Source organism: Myotis daubentonii, chromosome 3 (genome assembly GCF_963259705.1).
Source record: "Myotis daubentonii chromosome 3, mMyoDau2.1, whole genome shotgun sequence".
Taxonomy (NCBI): domain Eukaryota; kingdom Metazoa; phylum Chordata; class Mammalia; order Chiroptera; family Vespertilionidae; genus Myotis; species Myotis daubentonii.
In genome coordinates this window covers 155,991,666-156,018,834 of record NC_081842.1, presented here as the reverse complement: position 1 = coordinate 156,018,834, position 27,169 = coordinate 155,991,666, and the positions used below count along the sequence as shown (strand labels likewise).

At 39.0% G+C, this 27,169-nt stretch overlaps 1 protein-coding gene across 8 annotated transcripts in view; it reads right to left on the bottom strand.

The window, feature by feature from the left end:
* Nucleotides 1-27,169, bottom strand: part of DDAH1 (dimethylarginine dimethylaminohydrolase 1) — a 246,329-nt gene that overhangs the window by 65,905 nt on the left and 153,255 nt on the right. The window contains exon 1 of one of the 8 annotated variants that reach the window (XM_059688999.1): nucleotides 8,381-8,404. The exons of the other annotated variants lie outside the window; for them this stretch is intronic. Coding sequence (XP_059544982.1) covers nucleotides 8,381-8,383 — 3 coding nt within the window. The 5' untranslated portion in view covers nucleotides 8,384-8,404. Of the gene's footprint in view, nucleotides 1-8,380; nucleotides 8,405-27,169 lie in introns of those variants that run through there. 8 annotated transcript variants of the gene reach the window in all.

Below are 27,169 nucleotides of genomic sequence, written 5' to 3'. Positions count from 1 at the left end.
ATCCAATCCCTTGTTTTCACAGATGAACAAACTGAGGTCCAGCTGAATATCTGGTTCAAAGTCACCAGCTATTATAGTTCAGTGCTCTTCCCATATGTCCTTAGCACTGCTCTCCCACCAATAACAACGGCCAAATCGCTGCATGCAAAGATGAGGCCCTTCGATGCACTTGTTCCATCTGGATGACTTTATATTCAAACTTCTTAAAGATCCATGAAGTCTATGCTATTTCTACACCCTTCTACAGAAAAGGAAACTGAGGCACTGAGAGCTTATGTAGCTTTTTCAAGCATCTGCCTCCAGAGCTATGTGACACCCTCACTCGGAACTACTAAACTTCTGTTGACTTTCTTTTTCTTCTTTGTACCCTGTATTCAATGTGCTCATCTTTCTGAACTCATCTTTCCCATAAACCTGCTGACATCCTTCATTTCCAACTTAGTCAATGCCATCACTGTTCTCTTAGTCACCAAGCTTGGAACCTAGAGTCATCTCTGACACCTCCTGAAATCCTCACCCTTCTCCACATTTCTACCACTGGAAGGGCTCTTAAACCCAAGTGCACTGCGACTTCCTAAATATGGCCTCATTCCACACTGCCGGAACAATTAGAAAGCCCCCTGGAAACTGGCTTCTCCTGAGGCATTCCCCTCTCCAATTCATTATACACACTGTAGCCAGAGTAAGAATAAACTTGGATAAAAATAAAAAAAATTTTGTAGCAAAATTTAGTAATTTTAGTAATAATAAAGTTTAGTAATTTTCTAAAACAACAGAAATCTAATTGGTTTAAAAGCCAAAGCTTACATAACATTTGAAACTTTATTATAAATGTATAAAGTATTTTCTCCCACCAATTGCTTCTTAAATCTCATGGTTCTTTCTTTAGTGTTAGGCAGTTTCTCTTACGCATGCACAGATCAATTCTCAGCCAAAGACAGAGGAACAATTTCTCAGCCCCCTAGGATGCTCTCTCTCTGATGCTCCATCATCTCCAGCACTTCATCCTGAAAATGTTACCACATTAGACTCTCCAAATTGTGATCTTTGTCCTTTCAGCTCAGCAAGACCAGGCTCTAGTCTGTTCCCTTTCCCTCTTCTGTGGCTGGAAACTGCCTCCAGACAGTAAGCTGGGACAACTGTAAACCTCACGTCATTTGTTTTTCTTCCGTCAGGGATCACAGTCCAGTACTTCCAGTTGTATACTGTCTGGAAACCACTATTTTGTATAATTCATTCAGTGTCCTAATTGTTTCCAGCAAAAAGGAAATTCCTATAGGCTTACATGGGTAGAAGAGGAAGGCACCAACCTGTACACTTTAACATGGTGCCTCTGCTTTCCTGACAACTTCTGTGCCAATATTATATAATTTCTCACAACTTGAATGGCATTTTTTCTCATTAAAATAATGAGGGCCAACATTTCCCCCCTTTAGCAAATAAATATATAGTCTAGAAATACGTCTGTTAAGAACAAGTATCGTGACTCTTGGTGACACTGGTCATGTTAGCATGAGAGGGAGTGGACAGCGCACGTGCTACACTGTGCGCGTTTATTTAAATGTTACTTACAATGCTGTGCTCTAAATATAACTGTCAGCATTAACAGAGCTTGGAAACTAATTAAGGAGGACGTTTGTACCTATACAGTAGTCTGTCTCTGGAATATATTTGGGAGATGGACCTGTAGCAAAGTGATTAATAAGCAAATTTAACTATTGTATGATAATTAATAGATACCCAGAAGCACAGTTAATAATTGCTGCTTATTCTTGTCCTCTTCTCCTCTGGAGTATCTGTTTAAGCTCCTGAATAAGACAGCCTTGGCATGCCAGAGCACCTTTGCTGAAGGAGTCCAAGACGCTGGCACAGAACAAGGCAGCTGGAAGCATGAAACTAGAGCTACATCCAGGGAGCTTTTCTAACTTGAACAAATTCAGAATGGCTCGGGGGTGGGTTGGTAGTGGGGGGAACATTCCATTTAGGCCTGGTGAAGAGAACCAGAAACATCTTAGAAGAAAATAAAGGATCAGTAAAATAGGTACTAAATTTTATCTTAATGACTGTGCTCTTTAACAATTTACTTTTAGGAGAGCTATCTCATTTCAAAACACATTTTAAATGTATATTATCAAATTAGTACCAGCCTCTTCCTCAAATCATTTTGCTGCTGGGAAAACTGTATTTTGGATGACAAGGCCTTCCATAGAATCAGTTTAGTGTCCATTAGGCCAGCCTTGCATGGAGGCTGCCTCGGAGAGGAACTGAGTTCGTGGTCATTGGAATCGGCCAGACTGCACTTTCAGTATAACATCAAGTACATGTTAGTTGTGTGGCCTTGCAATATTAGTCTATCTACCTCTCCTGGTTCCCTAACCTGGAGCTATTATTTAATTTCTCCAACTTTTGAGTGCTTGTTTTTAAAGTGGAGTTTATAATAGTGATTGTCTCGTAGGTTTGCTGTGACGATTCAATGAAACAATGCATGTAACAGCCTTAGTACAGTGCCTGGCACATAGAAAACTCTATTTTAGCTACTGTTACTACTATTCTTAAGGGGGGGGGAATCCTAATTCCTGCTGAACACTAGCTTTGCAAACCCCAGTAATATAAACAGACAGTAAATATTATAAACTCTAAGATTATAGAAATAACCTGAGTGGGTGAGTGAAAAGTAATTATATACAAATAATATTAGCCATGCTCATGTTTTCCTTTAGAAATCAAACTGGAAGCAACACACTTCATTTGCCTCAGTTCCTTGTTCCTATTTATAAATAGTGACCCCTTACCCCGTACCCCTTGTTCTATTTATAAATGTGTTGTCCAGAATCATTAGGTCCCTTAGTAAAGTATAGAATTATACTTTATGTTTAAAAATTCCTGACAATTTCATTATGAGAATCCTAGGCATCTCTTCTTTAACTTATCTGGATGTAACACCCAGAAAATTCCTAGCAGATACAACCATTCTAGGATAGATAATCACTGGCTCTCTGGAAAATGACAAAAAGCAGAAAGTGTTACGTTCACTGGGCTCCTGACAAAGATATTTTTTATCTACTTTCAATAGAATAGTTTCCTTACTGATAGATGGCTTCTTTGTTAAGGTTGCCCTGGCCCATGATTCACTAAAAAGAATTCAAACGGACAACTCCCAAAGGCTGTACAACAAAGGGCTTGAATTTACAAGCTTTGGACTTGGTTCAAACCCTTGTTCTGATAGTTGCTCATTGATTGGGCAAGTTCCTTACACTCTGAGCCTCGGTTACCTCATCTGTAAAATGGACATTACAGGGTGTTTTTACTTGACAGGGTTGTTGAGATGAATAAAATGGTGCATGTATATAGAGCATTTAGCAAGGTGCCCTACCCACAGCAAATGTTCACTTAATATTATTTATTTACTATTAAGTGTTAGTCTGCGAAGCCAGACCATCCACATGAAAAACTGAGAACACTGACCATGTGCCGCTTCCATCACTACTGATTCATTGGTCCACTGAGCAGATGTGTGTCGACTGGCTGATGCTGTGTCAGGCCTGTGCTCAGGGCTCTAGTTACTTAATTGAAATCCTCTTGCCATGAGGTCTTCACCATGGACTGTGAGCCCCGTGAAGACAGTCTCTGCTCCCATGTTGATAGTGGCATCTCCATGGGCCTGGCAGGCTGCCTACCAGATAAGAGATGCTAACCAGATGTTGGGGTGTTATGTTTTTTTTAATGGATAAATGAGTAAGGGATGAATGAATTATATGATACAAAGATGATTACTTTGAACTCCCTGACCTCAGGGAACACATGTTCTAGCTGGAGTTGGAATTAGGCCCCCCAAAAGGGCATGGAAGCAGGGAAGGTAGGAGAGCATTTCAGGCAGTAGGATCAGCATGATAAAATACCAAAAATGTCTATTCCAGTTATGCTAATACCGTTCAGAGACAATGGCAAAAGAAGAACTTTTACATTACTAACAATAAAAAACTCCCCCAGAAATGTCTTTATAATTTTTCATAGAAAAAAGAAATTCAAGTCAACTTTATACCTGATGTCAAAGGCTAGAAAGGAATGCTGTCACATAGTCTTCTACAGTAGGTCACACCTACTCCTGCCCCAGCAGCCGTATTTACTTTTGACAAGAGGTGCCAATCACTACCCATTTCCTCTCCTCTACCCCATGGCTAATTAGGAAAAGACACAGGACAAATGGGGATCAGATACCAGCTGTGTTGAGGGTCCACTGGCAATGACCTTTAAGTAGGCCTCCTACTTTCCGTCAGAGCTGAACAGCCTCATCGGCCAGCAGGGCGAATCTGATTTAAAACCCCAACTGAGCCATCCTCCACTCCACCCACCTGTCCCAAGACATTCCACAAGGAAACAAGAAACAGAGGCACAGGGCATGCTCTGCTGAGCGAAGAGAAAAAGGTGGAACCTGTTTCCTACTTTTGAGGCAAAATGACCTGCCAATCCACTAAAAAATGTGGCTGATCAAGGGGATTAGCCACTTCCTGGCACGAATGGTTCACTGGACCAGAATGGTTCACTGCAGTGGTTTCCTTTAAGGAAACAAGAGGAAAAGAAAAAAAGGCACTCCACATGCAACTTTCTATTTAGGAGCGAGAGGATCCTATATTGTTTTTGGATGAAACAGATGCTTGTTCTGCTATAGTAGCAGAAAGCCAAGAACTCTGATTTGATTTATTTTACCCCCTAACTAGGAATGGCCTGATAAGACAAACTGACTAATAACAAAGCAATAACCAAAAACAAGAGACTACAGCTCAGATAGCCTAAAGTCAAAGTTATTTTATTATTTATTTGCCTTATAAGTAATAATCTGGGGGAAATGAAATATTTAGTTGCCTGGGTGTGCATTCTCAAATAGTTCATCTTGGAGTCAACACCAGGAAACAATATTGTCTACATTCAATACATGTTTTATTGAGTTTTGTTGTTTTTGTGGGTGTTTTTTTTTTGGCCATGAGGAGTCCAGGTAAAGAACCTTACAGTTTTTTGAGAGGGCATCTATGTCAGCCCTGTTAAAGGAACAGAACTGTGGGGTCATGAAAGCTCCCCACATGTTTTTGTCTATGTGCCTGAGTAGACCCAAAGATGTCCCTCCTCCCCCTTTGGAAACATCTTGGCCTTGCTTTGCTGTATTCCAGCTACTTTTCCATAATGAAGTCTTGGGCTCACTGGCACTATTTATAAAAAACAATCAGAGAGGATTGCCTGAAGGACCCACAGTCTACTCATCCAGAAATTCTGAAAGATACATTGAATTAAGACAAGTACCACCATATGATTTCACTTATATGTGGAACAATGAACAAAATAAACTAACAAACAAAATAGAAGCAGGCTCACAGAGAACAGACTGACAGCTGTCAGAGGGGAGGGTGCTGGGGGGCTGGGTGAAAAAGGTGAAGGGATTAAGAAAAGCAAACAAACCACCTCACAGACACAGACCAGAGTATGGTGAGGGAAAGGGGTGTGGGGGGAGGTTGAAGAGGGTGAAGGGGGATAAATGGTGATGGAAGGAGACTTGACTTGGAGTGGTGAACACACAATACAGTATACAGATGATGTGTTATAGAATTGTACGCCTGAAACCTGTATAATTTTACTAACCAATGTCACTCCAATAAATTCAATAATAAAAAAGGGTTCACCTACTGCAATACTGAGTTCAGTGAGTTGCACCTGCTATAGGAATGTGATAGATGATGCTATTTATGTCTCCACACACTGCCCACATCGGTCTCCCAAGGGGATATTCCTCTCTGAGCTTAGTAACAAGACCACTTTCACTTCTCCTCAGTAACTGATTTTTCCATATCTCTGGATCTTCGCAGGCTGAAACACTTACCAGGCTCACCTCCTAGTAAGAACAGTTAGAAAGCTGCCAGTGGGCCTTGTGACCCGTCTATAACAGTGTGGATATCATTCATATCATTAATTGCATTCCTGGCTCTACCTGATTTTTACTTTTTCTTTTGTCCATATTTTGATTGATTCTACCTTGTATTTTACATATCTGTGCAGCCTCATGATACCTACATGAAAAACGTAAAAGTGTAAGCAGGAATCTGATCCATGACCACAGTGCAATTATATTCTTCAAAAGCTGTGGTATCTGGGGTTTCTGAAGCTTTATTTATGCAATGCCAGAACATTGGGCTGAAAAGCAAACACTTGCGAGTACATTGGACTGACCCACTCTTTCATCTGGAACTTTCGGTGCTGTGTAGAAACTGCCTTTGAGTACTTAAAAGCAGCTATGATAAAATAGTTGTCACAGGCTAACAATAAAATGATGACAGAAATGTTTCCTTTTCCCAAGAGCCTAGAGCTTCAAAGAGAGAAGGGAGACTACTGTGAAAACTTGAAATTTATCAAAAGTGAAATCCTCCATTATTGACATCTTTTTACCTGGATTTATTCAGTTTTTTTTGGGAACACAAGAGAATGGTTAAATAAACCAGAAATACTGAAGACAGTTCTAATAGCATATGCAGAATGGCATGGTTGATATTTACCTTCAGGAAATAAAGGCTGAGGCTAAAATACACCTTTACTTTCAATTTTAAGATAAGCAGTTTTTGAGTTATTTTTAAATTTCTGTAATTGAACTGTACAATCAGATATTGCTCTATGGCAATTTAACGACAGAGCACTATTACTACCTTATTTGACAGAAATCATTTTCATAAACTGTTCTGCACTTAGCTCCTTTTTAATGCCCTGAAAGTCTAGTCTTTTAAAGTTCACCTCATATTTCTCTCCTCCAGAGTCTAAATGTGAAATATTTTCCTTAATCAGTCTTCGCCTAACAGCAAATGAGAAGACACCCCAAATTGTTTCCCAGGCAAAATATTTTTAAAAAGGCAGTATATATGAATTTCCCACACTATTTTAGACTCAGGTTAATTTGGTAATTTCTTCTGAAATCTGTAATTTCAATAACAAATATTAAGTGCTTTGTGGGTTTTTCTGGTAACCACAGGGGATCTAAAGTTTCCTTTCTAGAAAACACAATTAACTAATAAAAATCTCAGAATTCTTGTTTTTGCTCTAAAAATATTAGTTTAACCTCCACAGACACCTGCCCTCTTGGAGAGCTGTGTGAGTGCCCACGGAGGACCGTCTGCCCAGAGTGATAAGCAGGGATCTGTGTGTGTTGGCAGTGGGCTGGGACCCTCCCTTACGGCCTCCCAGGGTTTGATCTGGAGACTGAAGATAGCAAGCTTGAGGGAATTTTTCCTGTGGACATGTAAACTCCTGGGTTTATCAGAATTACAGAAAAGACGTAAAACAAAACAGAAAAAGTTACATCCAAGGAAAATCTGAGAAGAACCATTCAAAACGTGCGAGACACACTATACTTAAGATGTACTGGAAGGCTCACTGCTGTGAGGGCAGCCTAACCATCCCCAAGCTCCACTATTCAGGAATCTTATTTCCAGGCACAGTGTCCTGGAGCATTTGCAATTTTTCAATTGGAACTCTCAGCACTTTTCTTTAAAAATAGCCTCAAGTCAGAAACTGAAATACGGATCTATTTTTCAACCCCCAAGTTGCTCCTTAGTCTGCGTAACATCGGACATTTCTGAACAAAGGGATTCTTAAGGCTGGCTGTGGTTCAGGCAAGTCCTAAACTTACTAAAGGGAAAATAAGTTATTCACAAAAGAAAAAAAAATTATGTCTCTCCTCAGTTGGAAAAAGATCTATTTCCCCCTCTCATGTTGAATTATGTATTAAGTCAGTTCAAGTTTTATTTTGGACCACTGATCTGTAGTTTAACATCATTTTCAAGAAATGGGAGTTTTGGTCTATTTTATGTCAGGTTGTTTACTAGAATAATAATTCAATGGGTAGAAGCATAAAATAGTGTTCCCCTTGTGTGACTGCTCACAAATGGACACGTTGTACTCTTGGCAAAGTTTACACGTTACAGTTTAACAATGTCATTGCTGACAATAAAACACTTCAGTTAATACAAAAACAATTTCTATATCTTAAATCATAGCTATATTCCTCCTGCTACTTTTAAGAAGATAAAGAAATCTTTCCATAACTGGTTTTAAAAGTAAATTTCTAAAATATTTTAAAGCCCACGTAAGAGAAAAAAAAATTATGGAATTTTCCTTTAAAACTGCATATCGTATTTCACAAATAAAGCTGATCAAAAAAAAAATGCAGAGCAACATTACAGTTCACAAGTATTAAGAATTCAGTGACCTCCATTTCTAGGATCCCCTCCTTAGCGGATGCCACCAGGACACAAAGCCGCATTATACACAAAAGGGCTGCAGGTGACTGACCGGCAGGACCACAGGCTAGAGAAGGTACTAACTACTGAGCTGCATTTGTCCTTACCATCGCTCACTGCCATCCAGAATTGCTCTAGGCAAGCAGTTCCTCCGCAATCTTTTCAACAGATTCCCTGTTTTAACATCCACCTGTGTTACTGCAGAACAGTCTGACCCGGAGTGAGCTACGGAGCAAATAATAACACTAACTGCAACTCCAGACAGAAAAAAATAGAAGCTCATTTTCCAGACTCTTGTGGGAATACCGACCATGTCTGCTGAAACTGACTCCAAGAGTTCAATGATATTGTAGACTCAAGCATTTCTTTACACTCCACGTAATGGCTTTTCCGTTCTTGGTGTTTTATAACACACCACTGAGCCATGATTTAGAAAGTGAGGGAAGTTCTCTCTCTCCTTCCCCACCCCCGCTCAAGTTGGATTACACAAAAATTATAATTGCAAAGAGAAATTCTAACAGAAAGCCACAAGGGTTGTTCCATTTAGTGCTCTTACTGAACGCCGCCCCTGTGATTTCAGTCAGTGTATGTATGCCAATGTTCTTTATTTGGGAGGAACACCATTTCTTTAGGCGTAAAGACCGTATTTCTTTCCTTTGGGTTTTGTTTTGCTTCATTTTTGCCAGGGAATGACTGAGTCTCCAATCTGCCTTAAGGTGTCCTCACTGTCATTTTCAACTGTTTTATCTTCTTTTGACAAGGACAGGCATGTCCTTTGGGGAATACCAGTGTGAAGCTACATGAGCCCCTCTCTTTCCATATGCAGGGGCACCTTCACATTTTTCTGAGAACAGAGATTCTGGCAATTCTCGTCAGTTTAATTCAGTAGATAGGCCAAATGGGTTTGATTGCATTTGGTCTATGGCAGTGGTCGGCAAACCGCGGCTCACGAGCCACATGCGGCCCCTTGAGTGTGGCTCTTCCACAAAATACCAGGTGCGGGCGCGCACATACAGTGCGAAGTTGACTTAAAACTTTAAGTAAAGTTTATTAAGTTAATTTTAGGGCACGTTGTGGAGTGAAAGAAGATGTAGTGTCGAGGATTGAGAAAGGTGTGTTGAGATGGTTTGGACATATAGGGAGGATGAACGAAAGGAGACAGACGAAACAAGTATACAAGACGAGTGTGGACGGGAGAGTTGGAAGGGGTCAACCTCAGCGAACGTACCTCAATCAGATTGAGGGCGTTTTTAGCAAAGGCCAGCTTAGGAGTACCCTGATTAAGTGAATAACAATGTACCTACCTATATAGTTTAAGTTTAAAAAATTTGGCTCTCAAAAGAAATTTCAATCGTTGTACTGTTGATATTTGGCTCGGTTGACTCATGAGTTTGCCGACCACTGGCCTAGCATAATAAAGATTACCTAAAAGAAACAGGTTTTAAACCGTATCTAAGATTACAGAGGGAAAGAGTCAAACACCTGGGGACAAGATCTTGTTTTTCCCTGACATAAAAAATCATGCTGTAAAAATAATGTACTTGGTTCTATCATGGGAGTATATCATCAGATTGTTAGTACAGACACGGAGATATTGCCTCTAAACAAATACAGGTGTCAGGAAGCTTAAGCATATAAACAGGGGCCCTCCTTTTTGGTAAGTTTGCTTTAAAGTCTTAAAAAGTAATGTTCAGTATCCACAGAACAGGGCTGGTACTACGGTGTGGTTCACTCCCTACTCCAGGTTGGGCTGGGGACATACTTGATCCTTGGCTGAAATTAAAGGGCCCTCAACGAAGTCCTGTTTTTTTAACAGCGAATAATAAACTGGAGACGGCATGTTGGAATGGAGGTCTTAAAAGAAGCTGGGGTCCTCAGCGAGAAGGAGAAGACCCCTCGAGAGGGAGGAGGCAAGAAGCCAAGAATCACCAGTGGTTTGTTTCTCTTCAAGAAAGGAGGCCAACATGCAAGACTCTTCCGTATGCTTTTAGAGTGACCTCCCCCCTCCTCTCATCGAATACATCTCTGTTGAAATGAGAAGTTAAGCCAACACTAATGTTGCCAACTTAAAACACAAAGGGTTTGGTTGTGAGCACTTAAGAGCACGTTGATATTAGCCTCCGATGGTTTTAGAGAAGCTGAGACCTGAAGTTCACCCAGGGCCCACTGTGTGCCAGGGCTGCCGCGTTTCCTCAGATGAACCCCATAGCAACCTGGGGTGGTGCGCCTGATGTTACAGCTGTGGAGGGTGGGTTCCAAAGAAGGTGAGTAACTTGCTCATGGTCACACCATCTAGAACATGGAACAGCCAGGTCTGTCGGACTTTAAAGCCCACATTCTATCTCGAAAGCTTCATCCTCATGAGAGATTTATGGAATAGAATTTTATCCCAGGGAACTATGAAATAGACCCAAATCCAATAACTTTTTAAATAAAAAAATACCTTGTTTTTAAGTTAAGATACATTATGTTCTCTTCCTCTTTTAAAAATCGTCTCAATTATCCCTTTCCTCTCATCAAAGATTAACCTCTGTGATAAACGATGGGATTCTCAGTAATGTGAAATGATCACAACGTCCAAAAAAGAACAAAATAAAACAACTATTATATATATTAAAACTTGAAATATTCAGGAATGATATATATAGGACATAATATACTCTATATATCCATAAAGTACAAACTGAAAAAAAAAATTACATTCCATTCTTTTATGGTATTTTTTTATTTTTACATTTAAAAAAGTACATCAAAGCTGTAAAATAACATGCTAATTTACAAAGCAAGTCTTTATGACTCAAAGAGAAATGATGAAAAATTGAAACATATAAGAACAAACACACATTATATTTCTTGAAGAGTTTAACCCTTCCCAGTTGAGAAGTTTTTGGTATCTGTGTCCACTTTTTAAATGTTTCCATTTCCTCCTCACACATATTTTTGAAGAGTTATGAGCAGGCAGCTTTTCTCCTGTATTTTCCCAAGTAGACAGTGTCCCAGCTGCGCACCGGCTTTCCCATTGCCCCAATATTCAAGATCTGGGCAAAGGTTTAATTACTAATTTGAGACAGAGGTGGCATTTTAAAATGTAATACATTTTGCCCTTTTCACAGACCACGCAGAATGAAGCCTCAGTATGCTTGAAAGAAATCTCGTAGCCACTGGGAGTGGAGCTGGCCAACAATGGATGATTCATTGATTTAGCCGGAGTGTGCAAGAATGTCTGCCAAAAGGTCTGAATAAACTCACATTGCTAGACACTATGGTAAAACGTACCCTGACCTCTTTGAAAACTCTATCAGAGGGGAAAGTCAGACTCAGCTTTCCAACAATTTACGGGCATCTGGAAATACACTCGGATGATATCTAGCTTTTACATTAATCGATAGACTTTCTTAAATTATTATTTTCACCTAATTAGGATAATATGTGCTACTAATTGAAGATTTCCAAGGGGACAACACCACTGTGTTTTTTGGCACTAAAAATAATGGTTACACATTCAATTTATATCTGAAAGGAGGCTTTCTGAAATCTGAAATGGAAATTACTGACAGTTGTTTTTTTTTTACAATACTGACTTAAGAACAATGCAAGATTACCCTAAACAATAATTTTCACATTTAAATTGGTAAATCTCATGCAACAGCACCTGGTGTCTGTTAGTTTATGCTTATATGTAGAGATTATATCGCAGCATCCTATCTTATGTTTACATAAAATTCTAAAGAGTTCAGTTCTTTTGCCTACACCTGTCATTTTTCTCCTCCAACATCCTTTTTAGGGGGATTATTTCTCCTGGTTTAGAGCTGGAAGACAATGCACATGGAATTTAAATTGTTTGCTTGAGCTCATAGTGATTCAAAGTTTACAATACAGATTTTCAAGTTAAAGACTGGATATTAGATCTATTGCACTACTTCACCAATCATAACTTCAGCAACAATATTAAAAATAATCAATGAAACCAAATCCTGTTTTTCCAGTATTGGACAAAAACATATTCTTTTGCTCTTAAAAAAATATCCATTCTCCTCCCTTTTTTCCTCTTTCTCCTCCTCACCCTCCTCTCCTTCTTTCTCTCTGTCTTTTTCTTGCATTGTTTTTTGGTAAAATACTCTAATAATAAAGATTAATTGAAAAATCCTCCCTCCATTTCTGGTCTTTCCCTCAGAGGTAACCACTGTTATCAATTTGGAGTATTCTCTTTCATACTGTTTCCTGGGCACTTACATAATTATATGTATACATTTAAAATATATAATTTTTGGTAGTAAATCATCTAACTCTACAACTCAAAGAATTAGAAAGAGAGCAACAAGAAAACCCCAGAGTGAGCAGAAGGAAGGAGATAATAAAGCTTAGAGCAGAAATAAATGACATAGAGACCAAAAAAACAATACAGAAAATCAATGAAACCAAGAGCTGGTTCTTTGAAAGGATAAACAAGATTGACAAACCTCTAGCCAGACTCACCAAGAAGCAGAGAGAGAGGACCCAAATAAACAAAATCAGAAATGATAGAGGCGAAATAACAACAGACCCCACAGAAATACAAATGATTGTTAAAAAATACTATGGACAGCTCTACTCCAACAAACTAGACAACCTGGAGGAAATGGACAAATTCCTAGAAAAATACAACATTCCAAAACTCAATCAGGAAGAATCTAAAAATCTCAACAGGTCAATAACCATGGAAGAAATTGAAGCAGTCATCAAAAAGCTTCCATCAAACAAAAGCCCAGGACCAGACGGCTTCACAGGGGAGTTTTACCAAACATTCAAGGAAGAACTAAAACCTATCCTCCTCAGACTACTACAAAAAATTCAAGAGGAAGGAACACTTCCAAGCTCAATCTATGAAGCCAGCATCACTCTAATACCAAAACCTGGTAAAGACAACACAATGAAAGAGAATTACAGGCCAATATCCCTCATGAACATAGATGGCAAAATCCTCAACAAAATCTTAGCAAATCGGATCCAGCAGTACATCAGAAAGATCATACACCATGACCAAGTAGGATTTATCCCAGGGATGCAAGGATGGTACAATATCCGCAAATCAATAAACGTGATACATCACATAAACAAATTGAAAGAAAAAAACCACATGGTCTTATCAATTGATGCAGAAAAAGCATTTGACAAAATTCAACACCCATTTTTGATAAAAACTCTCAGCAAGGTGGGAGTAGAAGGATCATACCTCAACATAATAAAAGCCATATATGACAGGCCCACAGCCAACATCATACTCAATGGACAAAAACTAACACCATTTCCCCTAAGAACAGGAACAAGACAGGGATGCCCCCTCTCACCACTCCTGTTCAACATAGTACTGGAAGTGTTAGCCATTGCAATTCGGCAAGAAGAAGAAATAAAAGGCATCCAAATTGGAAAAGAGGAAGTAAAACTGTCCTTATTTGCAGATGACATGATATTATACATACAAAACCCTAGAGATTCCATCAAAAAGCTACTAGACTTAATACATGAATTTGGCAATGTAGCAGGATACAAAATTAATCCAAAGAAATCTGAGGCATTTCTATACACCAATAATGAACTTTCAGAAAGAGAGATTATAAAAACAATCCCATTTACCATTGCACCAAAAAAATTAAGCTACCTAGGAATAAACTTAACTAAAGAGGTAAAAGACCTCTACTCAGAAAACTACAGGATGTTGAAAAAAGATATAGAGGAAGACATAAACAGATGGAAGAACATACCGTGTTCATGGATTGGTAGAATCAACATCATTAAAATGTCCATACTACCCAAAGCAATCTATAAATTCAACGCACTTCCCATTAAAATACCAACAGCATACTTCAGAGATCTAGAACGAACTTTCCAAAAATTCATCTGGAATAAAAAAAGACCCTGAATAGCTGCAGCAATCCTGAAAAAGAACAAAGTAGGTGGGATCTCAATACCAGATATCAAGTTGTATTACAAAGCCACTGTTCTCAAAACTGCCTGGTACTGGCACAAGAATAGGCATATAGATCAATGGAATAGAATAGAGAGCCCAGAAATCGGCCCGAACCAATATGCTCAATTAATATTTGACAAAGGAGGCAAGAACATACAATGGAGCCAAGATAGTCTCTTCAACAAATGGTGTTGGGAAAATTGGACAGATATATGCAAGAAAATGAAACTAGACCACCAACTTACACCATACACAAAAATAAACTCAAAATGGATAAAGGACTTAAATGTACGACAGGAAACCATAAAAATTCTAGAAGAATCCAAAAGCAACAAAATCTCAGACATATGCCGAAGCAATTTCTTCACTGATACAGCTCCTAGGGCACTTGAAACTAAAGAAAAAATGAACAAATGGGACTGCATCAAAATAAAAAGCTTCGCCGAAACCGGTTTGGCTCAGTGGATAGAGCGTCGGCCTGCGGACTGAAAGGTCCCAGGTTTGATTCCGGTCAAGGGCATGTACCTGGGTTGCGGGCACATCCTCAGTGGGAGATGTGCAGGAGGCAGCTGAGGCAGCTGATCGATGTTTCTCTCTCATCGATGTTTCTAGCTTTCTATCTCTCTCCCTTCCTCTCTGTGAAAAATCAATAAAATATATTTTAAAAAAAAATAAATAAATAAAAAGCTTCTGCACAGCAAAAGAAACCATCAACAAAACAACGAGAAAACCCACTGTGTGGGAAAACATATTTGCCAATGTCATATCTGATAAGGGCCTAATCTCCAAAATTTATAGGGAACTCATACAACTTAACAAAAGGAAGATAAACAATCCAATCAAAAAATGGGCAAAGGACCTAAATAGACACCTTTCAAAAGAGGACATTCAGAAAGCCAAGAGACATATGAAAACATGCTCAAAGTCACTAATCATCTGAGAGATGCAAATCCAAACAACAATGAGGTACCATCTCACACCTGTCAGACTGGCTATCATCAACAAACCAACAAACGACAAGTGCTGGAGAGGATGTGGAGAAAAAGGAACACTTGTGCACTGCAGGTGGGAATGCAGACTGGTGCAGCCACTATGGAAGACAGTATGGAGTTTCCTTAAAAAACTGAAAATGGAACTCCCATTTGACCCTGTGATCCCACTTCTAGGAATATATCCCAAGAAACCGGAAACACCAATCAGAAAGGATATATGCACCCCTATGTTCATAGCAGCACAACTCACCATAGCTAAGATCTGGAAACAGCCTAAGTGCCCATCAGTAGATGAATGGATTAGAAAACTGTGGTACATCTACACGATGGAATACTATGCTGCTGTAAAAAGGAAGGAACTCTTACCATTTGCAACGTCATGGATGGAACTGGTGAGCATTATGCTAAGTGAAATAAGCCAGTCAATAAAGGAAAAATACCACATGATCTCACTCATTCATGGACAATAGAGACCATTATAAACTTTTGAACAATAATAGATACAGAGGCAGAGCTGCCTCAAACAGATTGTCAAACTGCAGCGGGAAGGCCGGGGAGGGTTGGGGGGCAGGAGGTAGGGGGATAAGAGATCAACTAAAGGACTTGTATGCATGCATATAAGCATAACCAATGGACATAAGACACTGGGGAATAGGGGAGGCTAGGGGACTGTCTAGGGCGGGGGGATAAAATGGACACATATGTAATACTTTAAGCAATAAAAAAAAAAAGATTGTGAAATAATAGTTTACTTAATCAAAATATGCCAAATAATAATATCAAAGGAATTAAGGAATTCTTGGTCAGCATATTTAAGGAAGACTCTTTGTTAACTATAAAAATTTTTTATTTATGTTGATCATTAGCTTTAATATTCTGTGGATATTTTTTTAATTATACATTTTTAATGTTGATATAAAAAATATATAATTTTGACTTGTTTTTTTCTCTCTAATCTATTTTCACACATTCTTCTACAAATTAGTTTAAATAAAACACTTCTTGGAAATATTTCCATATTTGTACATATAAATCTACTTCACTTAAAAATCTTTACAAGTATTTCATAATATGTATCTTATTTTCTGAAATGGTACAAATTATACACATTCACTAAAAAAGTAGCTGTTCTTCCAGCATAAGCTAGGTGGATAAGCAGAATGAAACAGAAATGTATGAAAAAGTATAGATGAGTGGGAATATTTAGTTTTTAGCCTCCTTTACTGATGACAAATCTATGCATCTGACAGCAGTAGAATCAATAAATAGACTTGTGCCCTCACTGGTTGCTCAGTAGTTAGAGCAGTGGCCTGCACACCGAAAGACTTGATTCCTATTCAAGAGCGCGTTCCTGGGTTGCAGGCCCAATCCCGGGTCGGGGTGCATGGAGAAGGCAGCCAATGGTCTACATCTCCCTCTTTCTCTGTCCCTCCCTCTCTCTCTTCTATTCTCTCGAAAAATCAATGGAAAAAATATCCTTGGGTGAGGATTAATAGCAACAACAAAGAAATTAACAATAAAAATAAGTAGGCATGCTACATTGGATATTTTGAACCAGTACAAACGGAGTACTAAAGTAAAAAGGATGGGGCCATGTCAACTGGGGGATCACAACAGGAGTAGAGAGTTTTAAGGAGCAAAGCTGAAAAAACCCATGATGATCCCTATCACCATGGAGCTAACAGCCGAACTCTAAATACCCTCCAGCTTCATCTCCTCCTTTTTATTCCCACAATCACTGTCAGTCCAGACCCTCAGTGTTTCAGCATAAATTATTTCAGGGGCCCCTAAATGGTCTTCCTGAGTCCAGTGTTTTGACCTTCTAATCCACAGCAGAAATATTCCCAAATAGCAAGTTCTGATCATGTCCTGGGACTAACAAAACACCTTCATTATTTCCCCTTGCACTAAAATACAGGACAAAGCTTAACCATCTCAGTGTGGCATTTATAGTCTAACCTCCCAATGATTCTCTTGTTACTTTAAGTTCCAGTCACATCAAACTTCCTGCTGTTCTGTGGAGATTCTCTGCCACACCTCTACGCTTTTTTGCATACTGCCAACATCCTTCACCTGCCTCCATCTGGAACTCCCTACCTATTATCCCAGACCCAGCTCAAGCACTGCCTCTTTTGTGAAGGGCTACCTGATTCCCACAGCAGGTATTTACTTCTGCGCTTCCAAAGCAATCTGCATTCACCTTGATGGCATCTCAAGCCGGTCTGGCATCATTTGTAATGCTTCTATGAGCTTTCAGAGCTGTGTGCAAGACAAGCTGCTTATTAGTTAAAACCAGTTTAGAGGGTCCTATGCTAAAGTTTCATCAAAACTTAAAACTATTGAACATGACCCATTATTTTACTAGTCTTCATCCCTACTTGAGATGTTGTGTTAAACGTTAACTGGGCAGATCCAATGCCTATTATAATCATAAAAATTCTCTTATGTATATACCAACAGAGAGTATAAAAAGATACATATAAAGAAATTCTTTAACATTTGTCTCCTTTTGAGGAAAGGGAAAATGAGATTAATATTGAATATTTTTAGTTTTAGCTACCGAATGTGATTTATTTTAGAATGTATAATTGGAATACATTTTAAAGGATAATTTTGCAGTGGTAGGCATGACCTAGTCCCGGGAAAATTTTGATTCTCAGTTTTACTTAACTCTGTTCCATAAGTAATTAATTCTTTGCTTCTCTGATGGAACACCAAATCAAGTAAAACAATGAGGAAAAAACCACATCATTTACTTCTGATGTAACAAACTTGGGGAATATGGATGGACCAACAAGGCCCTGGGGAGGGAGGGAGACACCACATAAGCCTAATTATTATCAAAGAGGGGCTGGGCTGTAGTAGACGGGTATTGTTCATCCACAGGGGTGAGATGATGTCTTAAGACCCAATTCTATCCAACTATATTCTTCAGAGGTCCTGTGACTGAGTACCTGGCAGGGACCCAGACCTGCCAGTTTTGGTCTAGCCCACAAATAATCACAGCATCACAGAAACCACTGTGGGACATGTGAAAATAGCCACCGTCATCCACAAAACAGATCAATAACAGTATGACAGAGAGGCAAGGGTCTAAGAATTGGCAATAAACTTATGAACTGGCCCAATTAAATGTTCACAGAGCTTTTTAGGACAGAATAATTGAAATAATATAAATTAAGTAGGCTCAGGGAAGGGGTTTTCTTTTGCTTTGTTTTTGCATGGTTTTAAAAGTAATTCCCTTCACAAAGTTGTTAGAGGAGCTAGAACAAAGAATTATAAATTAAACATCTGAACAATTGCAATAAATAGCTTTGAATAAGATTTTAAAACACACTACACGTGTTAAGGTCAAGTAAGACAAAGAGAAGACCTCATAGAGCTGGAAAAACAATGAGGAGGCTAAAGGGCCTGCCTGTAGCAGGATGCTCCTTGGCCCGACAAAGTCAATGCTGACCCCTGAGTGGGGCGACTGAAGCTGGGTTGATTATCACAGTGTTGTCATGGTGTCTGCCTTTCGTTTCTGGGCCCCAGCCCTCAGCAAAATGACTGCTCAGGGTACATTTGTCTAGATCCAGATGCCAGGACAGCAGACAATTAGTTCTCATGGTCCCTACCTACGAAGACTGAAAAAGACATCTGCAGTTTCTGATAGCTGTCATGATGACAACTGCTGAGCCATTTGAGGGCAAACCGCTGTGTTTCAGTACCACTCGGAGGCCCTGCCTGCAGACTGCTGCGGAGGCATCCTTAGAAGTATTCTGCTCATGCTGGCTTTTGCCGGGAGAAGGAGAAATCTTAAAGAAACCAGAGACAGATCAGCTGACACCTCGGCTTCACACGGTAGGGGCCAATCTATAGCTGGAAAAGGAATTAGAAAGGGATGAAAACAGAATCTTCACCCGACCCAGGCCTGGAGAAATCTTCTGCACTGATACAATCAGAGCTTCCTTGTAATTTACCCTGTCAACATAGCTGTACTTGTAGATTTTAGGAAAGACAGAGGCATTGGACTGATTTCTTAATGCCTTAATGTACCACATTCCAGGCATAGTATTAGTGGTAGGAAACGGAACTTTTAAAAAATTAATTTAAAAACATTTTGTTTTAAGCCTGGAATGGTCTCTCATTTGCTATAAACTGCCTTTATAATTGAGCTCTGACAACAAGAATTTATTGAGTGTGACGTCTACTATACCATGCTAGGTGTCCTAACGCTGTTAGCTAAATGATACCAATAAACACAAAAGTAGTCTGCTGTTAGGACACACTGATTTTCACCTTTTAGGATGATCTATACTGATTGTTCTCCTTCTTAGCAAACCACAGTGTCACCTTCACGTAGGGGAAGACCGCCTTCCTACGACGATAGTCTCTCAGTCATTATTGCCTCTGTGCATTGCTTAGTCATCCCCCTATCTAAAAAGTCCTCTCCTCTTCTTCACTGTCAATTGCTAAGATGTAGCTCAAATTCCCCCTTTGCTTCTCTCCTAATCCCATCTCTTCCCACCGTCATCAGGTTGAGGGCATCTGTTGATGATGCCTCTGCCATCAGGTGGAGGGAGATGAGACGGATGGAGAGGACACTCTCCATTCTTGAGAAAGCACTAAGCTGGTTCCCTAGGGAATAATGACACCTCTCAAGAAAAACACAAATAGTAAATATGCATAAAATAATGTGAGGAAAGGTTACTTTGTTAATGTATTCTGAAATACATTGGAGTAAAATGTAAAATAAATCCATCACTGTGTACACATGGGTAGAATTAATACAATTAAAGAATTTCTTTTAACAATCTATAATATTACTTAGAACCTACATATCACCTTGCCATATGACTATTACTGTTAACAATCTACAATTCATTTTGATGGGATTAAGACAGCTCAGTGCCCTTTAAATAACTGAACCAAGTCTCTGATAATCAGGAAGTTTGCTTGTAGTTTTACCATATAAGGACACTAGATCACAGTCCTATGAACCTAAGCCTTTGCACATATTTTTTGCAGCTGCTTGATCCACTTCAGAACCAAAGCTGAGCTTTGAACGTTTGGATTCCTGTGTGTTGTGATAATCAGCTGGGGTTTGGAAATGCCTTCAAAAATCGAATGCTCTGGCACTTTAACAAGGCTTCTGAAAAAACAATTTAACATCTGGAGTCAAGTATTGTGTGGAAGTCCAAGGCCAACAGAGCAAAGAACATTGCTTTCAGTAATAGTTAAACTACGGCACTTCCCTTTCCTTCATCGAATAAATGGGTTTATTTTATAAAGAATCTGAGGTGGTTTATAATAAGTAAAATATAGAATAGAAGCATAGTGCAGAAAACTGGATTCTCCAGATATTTATCACTGCAAGTCTTTCCTAGATGTGTTTCTTTATTCTTTCATATAATTTTCTCTTCCAAAACTCAATTCTGAAAAAGAAACAATCTACCAAAGTCAACCAGTCCTCTTCATTTAGCCAAAGGGACTGCAGATTGAGGATGAGTAAAGAAACTACAGAGTTCCACTTCACCTTTCCCTACATGCTTCGGAAGAGGCAAAGACAATGACGGTGCATGTGTGTTTCTTAAGTCTCTCATCAGGTCAAATGCAAAAATAAGTGTTTATTTTTACTGAATGTTCACGAATTCTCTACAGAGTTTTCAGATGTTTTTTAAAACAACATTTTAAAATGTGTTCTCTACTAAAATAATAATGAATGCTATCTACTGAGTGCTTACCATGTGTCAGGCACTGTGCATTTAACTTCCAAAATAATTATTATCCTTTTCTTTTTATGATGAGTAATTAATAGAGTAGAACAGCGAAACTGGCTTAGAAAGAAGCAAATAAAACAATGAAATAGAAGGGAGATCCCAGAAACAGAGCCACACATTCATATAGAGACACAACTCACATCAAAGAAAGCATTGTAGATTAGCAGGTAAAGAAGAGACCGTCCAATAATGATGCCAGAAAAGTCCGTTCTCCATGTAGCGAGAGAAGAAATTGAATTCCTTCCTCTATCAATTTACAATTCATTTTGATGGAATACATTTCAAATGAAAGTAAGAACTTAAAATTGAAGGGCAAAATTCTAAAACTTTTAAAAGACAATATAAGAAAAAGGATCTGACTACGTTAAAATCAAGAGTTTTTTGTTCATAAAAAAAATACCATAGAATGAAAAGACAAGCCACAAACTTGGAGAGAATATTTGCAAAACATATGACCAACAAAGGCTGTTTTCAGAATATATAAAGAACTCCTCTGAAAAAAGGAAAACAACCCAATAGGAAAACGGGCAATCAATAGGTACAGATTAAAGAAGTAAAACAGACCACAACAGTGTATGGCACAAGGGAGGTACTCAAACAGTATTTGTTGAATGAATGAAAACACAAATGGCCCATAAACACATGAAAAGATATCCAACCTCCCTGGCAATCAGGGAAATAAAAATGAAAATCACAATGGGATGCCACTTCATATTCACTACCCTGGAAAAAACTAAAATCCATCAAATGTTGGAGGGGATGGGATACAGTGGACACTTTTACCCATTGCATGTGGAAACAGAAACAGGAACGATCACTTTGGAAAACATTCTGGCATTACTTAGTATAGCTGAAAACATATATACCTTACTAGAGGCCCAGTGCACGAAATTCGTGCACTGGGGGGAGGGGGGGGGCCGGCTCAGCCTGGCCTGAGCCCTCTTGCAGTGTGGGAGCCCTCAGGGAATGTCTGACTGACTGGCTTAGTGCTGCCTTCAAAGCAGGAGAGGCTCCCGCCACCGCTGCTGTGCTCGCCAGCCATGAGCCCAGCTTCTGGCTGTGGGAGTGCACTGACCACCAGGGGGCAGCTCCTGCACTGAGTGTCTGCCTCCTGGTGGTCAGTGCATGTCATAGCAACCAGTTGTTCTGCCGTTCAGTTGATTTGCACATTAACCTTTTATTATATAGGATAACCCAGATATACTCCTAGGTACCAACCTGAGAGAAATTCTTGCATATGTGGCCTTGGAGACATATTTAAGACTATTAATTGCAGGATTGCTCATAATAGCAAGAAGTGGAAACAGCTCAAATGTAAATCAGCAGAAGAATGGGTGAATACATTATATATATTGATACACTGGAATACAATACACTGATGTTAAGCAAAAGAAGTCAAACAAAAAATATAAACTATGATTCTATTTATGTAAAGGTTACAAACACAAAATTAAACACTATCATATTTGGGAGGAAAACACATAGGTGATAAAATTATAAAGAAAAACAAGAGACTGGGTTAACATAAAATTCAGATGGGTAGCTACCTCTGCGGGGAGGATTGTGATGAAAGGGCATACAGGGGTCTTCTAAGTTTTGGTTTCTTAATCTGTATAACACCAGTAAATGCACATGTTCATTTTATTATTTTTCTTTAAGCTGTTCAGTGATCTTTTATCATACTTTTCAGAATGTATAATGTATTTTTTCTTTTTTCAACAATAACTAATTTTTAATTAAATTAAATTTTTTTCAATTACAGTTTACATTTAATATCATTTTGTATTAGTATCAGGTGTACAGCATAGTGGCTAGGCTAGACTATCACATGCTTTACCAAATGTTCCCCCTGATATATCCAGTACCCGAGTGGCATCATACATAGTTATTACACTATTATTGGCTGTATTTCCTTTGCTGTATTTTACATCGCTGTGACTATTCTGTAACTCCCAATCTGTGCTTCTCAATCCCTGTACCTTTTTCACCGAGTTCTCCAACCCCCCTCTCCTCTACTAAGCATCAGTCTGTTCCCTGTATCTATGAGTCTGTTTCTGTTTTGTTTGTTCATTTATATTGTCCTTTAGATTCCACATATGAGTGAAATCATATGGAATTTATCTTTCTCTGACTGACTTATTTCACTTAGCATATTTCAATAATTAAGGAATGATATGTGAGCGGCATTTTTAGGTAAATCAAGTTCTACATGAATCCTACCATAGGAATTACCTACTTCCATAAATTACATCATGAAAGCCTTAGTAAAGCAAATAAAGTAATTTTCTGATTTATCTATGTTGATACTCATACCTTGGAGTTTGTTTATGTTAGGACATATTTACATAAAATTTACATCAAGGTACGAAAAAACAATAGATCTTTTTTGAATTTTTTTGCTTTAAGAAAGTCACTCGTTATCATAATAACGAGTCTTTGTATGACTGTGAGTTTAGTTTCCTTCTACAAATAATATCTGAGTTTGATTATCTGCAGGGAAATACAAAGTCTATAACACATTCACAAATTATATTTTAAAAACAATTATCTCTAATTTCTAAAAAAAAGGAGTTTAGAATGGTGTGGTTAGATCTGGAGTAGGTCAGACAATTGAACTGGTGTTTTTAACCAAGTTTCATTCTCTCAGTAGCTTTTACTGGGTAATATTCTGACATGTAACATCATGCAAAATAACACTGGGTTATATTTTATTTTTCTAGAAGACAATTTTTGTGGGTGAAACCCACCAACTGAGAAATAATCAAATTACCAGACGAAAAAAAATCGGATTTTAGTGAAGACTGTTAGTATTTGGAGATGAAATCTGAGGCCTCTGTAGCCAAGCTGGCTGGGCTGGACATCTGTGTGGAGCACAGCGTGCAGCCAGGAGCTGGCTGTAGCCAAGGACAGCTGTCTCCTGGCATGGCTGGGTCAGTCCTCTACAGGGTGAGTGGGAGGGGAGGAGAGGGAAGCCAGGCCTGTGGTCAAGAGCCCCATTCACAGAGAGGCAAGTGGGTTCAATATGTTTGCGTTCTAGGAATTTTGGTCTCCACCCCTCCCACCACACCAGTCTCATTCCCAACATCACGGCTCCCAGATCCTCCAAATGTTGACAGGCCCCCTCCTCAGGGTTGGGCTCTTGCCCGCTCTTACAACTTACTCAACTGAAAAGTCCAATCAGATTTTCTAAGAATTTAAGCAAACAGGAGGGTCCTTTGAAGAAAACCAAGGTTAGACTGAATTCCATTGCCTTCAAGTCTCAAAGCCTAAAAAATATTCCTCTTTATTCACCTTCATATACATAACTCTCCCTATAACTTGTAGCATCTTCCTGCAGAATTATACAACACACACAAAATAAAACCATGTCTACTGTCATCTATACCCCCAAATGGCATCTATTTAACCTATTTGCACTATAAAAGCCATATAGCTCCTGAATTGAAGAGCAAAGTTAGGAAGTCAACTGCAATGTGTGCAAAATAATTGCGAAAATCTCCGATTTGAAAACTAAAAATAAAAAAACGCCAAGCTGAGATTCTCTAAAAGATGGTCTTAAACAATGTCTTAGACATGTAACTATCAAGCATATTTACACACCACATACCGTTCTGCTAATGATTACAAATAACGGGCGCTTTGCGGAAAGACTGTAGGAAATGGTGGCACAAGATAAGCTTTCAAAGAGTTTGATTAGGATGGGCAGAGCGAGCAGATCTGCAGAGCCCTTTGAAAACATTGGGGTAAGAGACTGAAACAGCAGCTTCATCTCTTTGAACCTCACTTGTTATTAAGTTGCTGCTGCCGCAGGCAGATAAGATCCAAGACCAAATACAAAAACATACATTTGGTTCAGCATGAGGCTTATCTCAGTAACTGGACCTACTCTGTGAAAAAAAAAAAAAAATTGGCCTGAGAAAAGCATTTTTCCTTTTAGTCCTAACAACTCAGGATCTCCCTTCAGTGTGAAAAAAAAAAAAAAAGTAAAAACATGAAAGGTTCCATTTTTCTTCTGTCCCATTAAAATAAAACCAATAATTCTCAGTAAAACAAAACATAACAAAATGAAGTTCCTTTTTAAAAAAATCTCTTTTTATATGGTTTTCATTACATAATTTGACACATCTGGAGGTTTTAATTTATAGGAACAAAAAGTGAAAGAGCATTAGTTTGGTCTGGAATGGAGGAACTTTTATGATCTCAAATCCACTGGGACACAATTTATGGACCAAATACCAGGAGAAGGTCTCATATTTCATGGGGATTTCAATATTTCATTTACATATTTCAGTTAAATGCCCAAATTTTCAGAGTAGTCAACAAAGGTTTTTATCTTTTCAGGTTCTCACGCAAGCAGGCTGGAAACTGTAGCATTTCTTCAGATGCTGGCAAAGACCTCCTCAGTGTTCAGAAATGTCGCCACTGACACTTTCAACATAATTCCCGTATTCCCTGGGCTTTCTTGGCCCATTTGAATTGGTCCCTGGTTCAGATGTTTGCAGCACCAGGATTGCCATCTGTGCCGTGCTGTGGTTCCCACCCCACCACTGAGCTCAGGGGTGGGTAAAGGTCTGGAGAACAGACTGAAGGCCAGGGCAGGAGAAGCCCGTCAGATTTCCCTGTCGGGGTTCCATCTGCAGTCTCTGCACATCTGTAGTGGGGTTGATGATGCCGGCTCAACCAGAGGAGGAGTGTCCTTCTTACATCTTTTGCAAAAAATTGGTCACTGATCCAGCCCAGCCTTCCTCTCCTAAGGACACCAGTGAAGTAGGATCTAATCAATCAAGGAAAAGTCACACAGGGAAAACATAAATTGATGCCTGAAAACGTCATCACTGTTCTTAGGAAAAAGCCACTAAGGTCGGAGACGCACTGCTGCCTTGCGAAACTCCGGGAGAGACCATCCACATGAATTTTATGAGAATGGTGTTTCCTGGAGATGTGCGAGGCAGTGACCCTTAGGACAGCAGCTACAGGTACACTGTGTTTCCTCCCCTTTTCTGTATTTGTTTATAAAAACAATGCTGTTTGTAGGTCGGCTTTAGATTTACAGAAACATTGTGAAGCTAATACACACCTCCCTTCTATCCCTGCATCTCCCATTAGCAGGGCACGTTTGTTACCAAACACCAGCACATGGTTAATGAAAGGACACGGTGTAATTGGCTAAAGTGCATACTTTATTCAGATTGCCTCAGTGTTCACCTGATGTCCTTTTCCTGTTTCAGGATCCCATCCAGGATGCTACATTGCATTTAGTCATCATGTCTTCTAGGCTCCCGTTGGCTGTGACAATTTTTCAGACTTTCCTTGTTTTTGATGAATCAGACAGTTTTGAGGACTGCTGGTTAGGCATTTTGTAGAATGTCCCTCAATTTGGATGTGCCTGATGTTTTTCTCATGATTAGATTGGGTTTATAGTTTTGGGGGACAAAGACCACAGAACTGAAGGGACATTTTCATCACATGATAACAGGAGCAGATACTGTCAACAAGACATTATTGATGTGGACCTTGATCACCTGGTTACGACAGTGTTTGTTGGGTTTCTCCCCTGGAAGGTTACTTTTTTCTTCCCTTTTCTATTCTGTAGCTTTGGGAGGAAGTCACTATGTACAGATTGCAATAAAGGTGTGGGGAGTTTTTGCTCTGTCTCCTTGAGGGCAGAGGACCTACATACATTATTTAGTGTTCTTCTGCATGGGAGTATTTGGCTTTACTCCTACATGTATTTGTTTATTCAGCACATTTTTTATACCAGTATGGACTGAAGTATATTTCTTTGGTGAAAAGTCTGCTCTGACCTTTTGCCCACTTTATAATTAGTTTTTTTCTTATTGTTGAGTTTTAAGAGTTCTTTGTATTTTTTTTTTATCACATATGTGTTTTGCAAATATTTTCTCCCATCTGTGCTTGTCTTTTCATTCTCTTAACAGTTTCTTTCAGAGCAGAACTTTAAAATTTTAATGAAGTGCATTTATCACATTTTTTATGGATCATCATTTGGTGTATCTAAAAACTTATTCCTAGGCCACCTATATTTTCTCCTAAGTTCTCTTCAACAAGTTTTATGTTTTGCATTTCACATTTAGGTCTATGATCCATGCTGTATAGATTACTATAACTTTATAGTAAGTTTCCAATTAGGAGTTGTGAATCTTTCAGCTTTGTTTTTCTTATTCAGTACTTATTGGC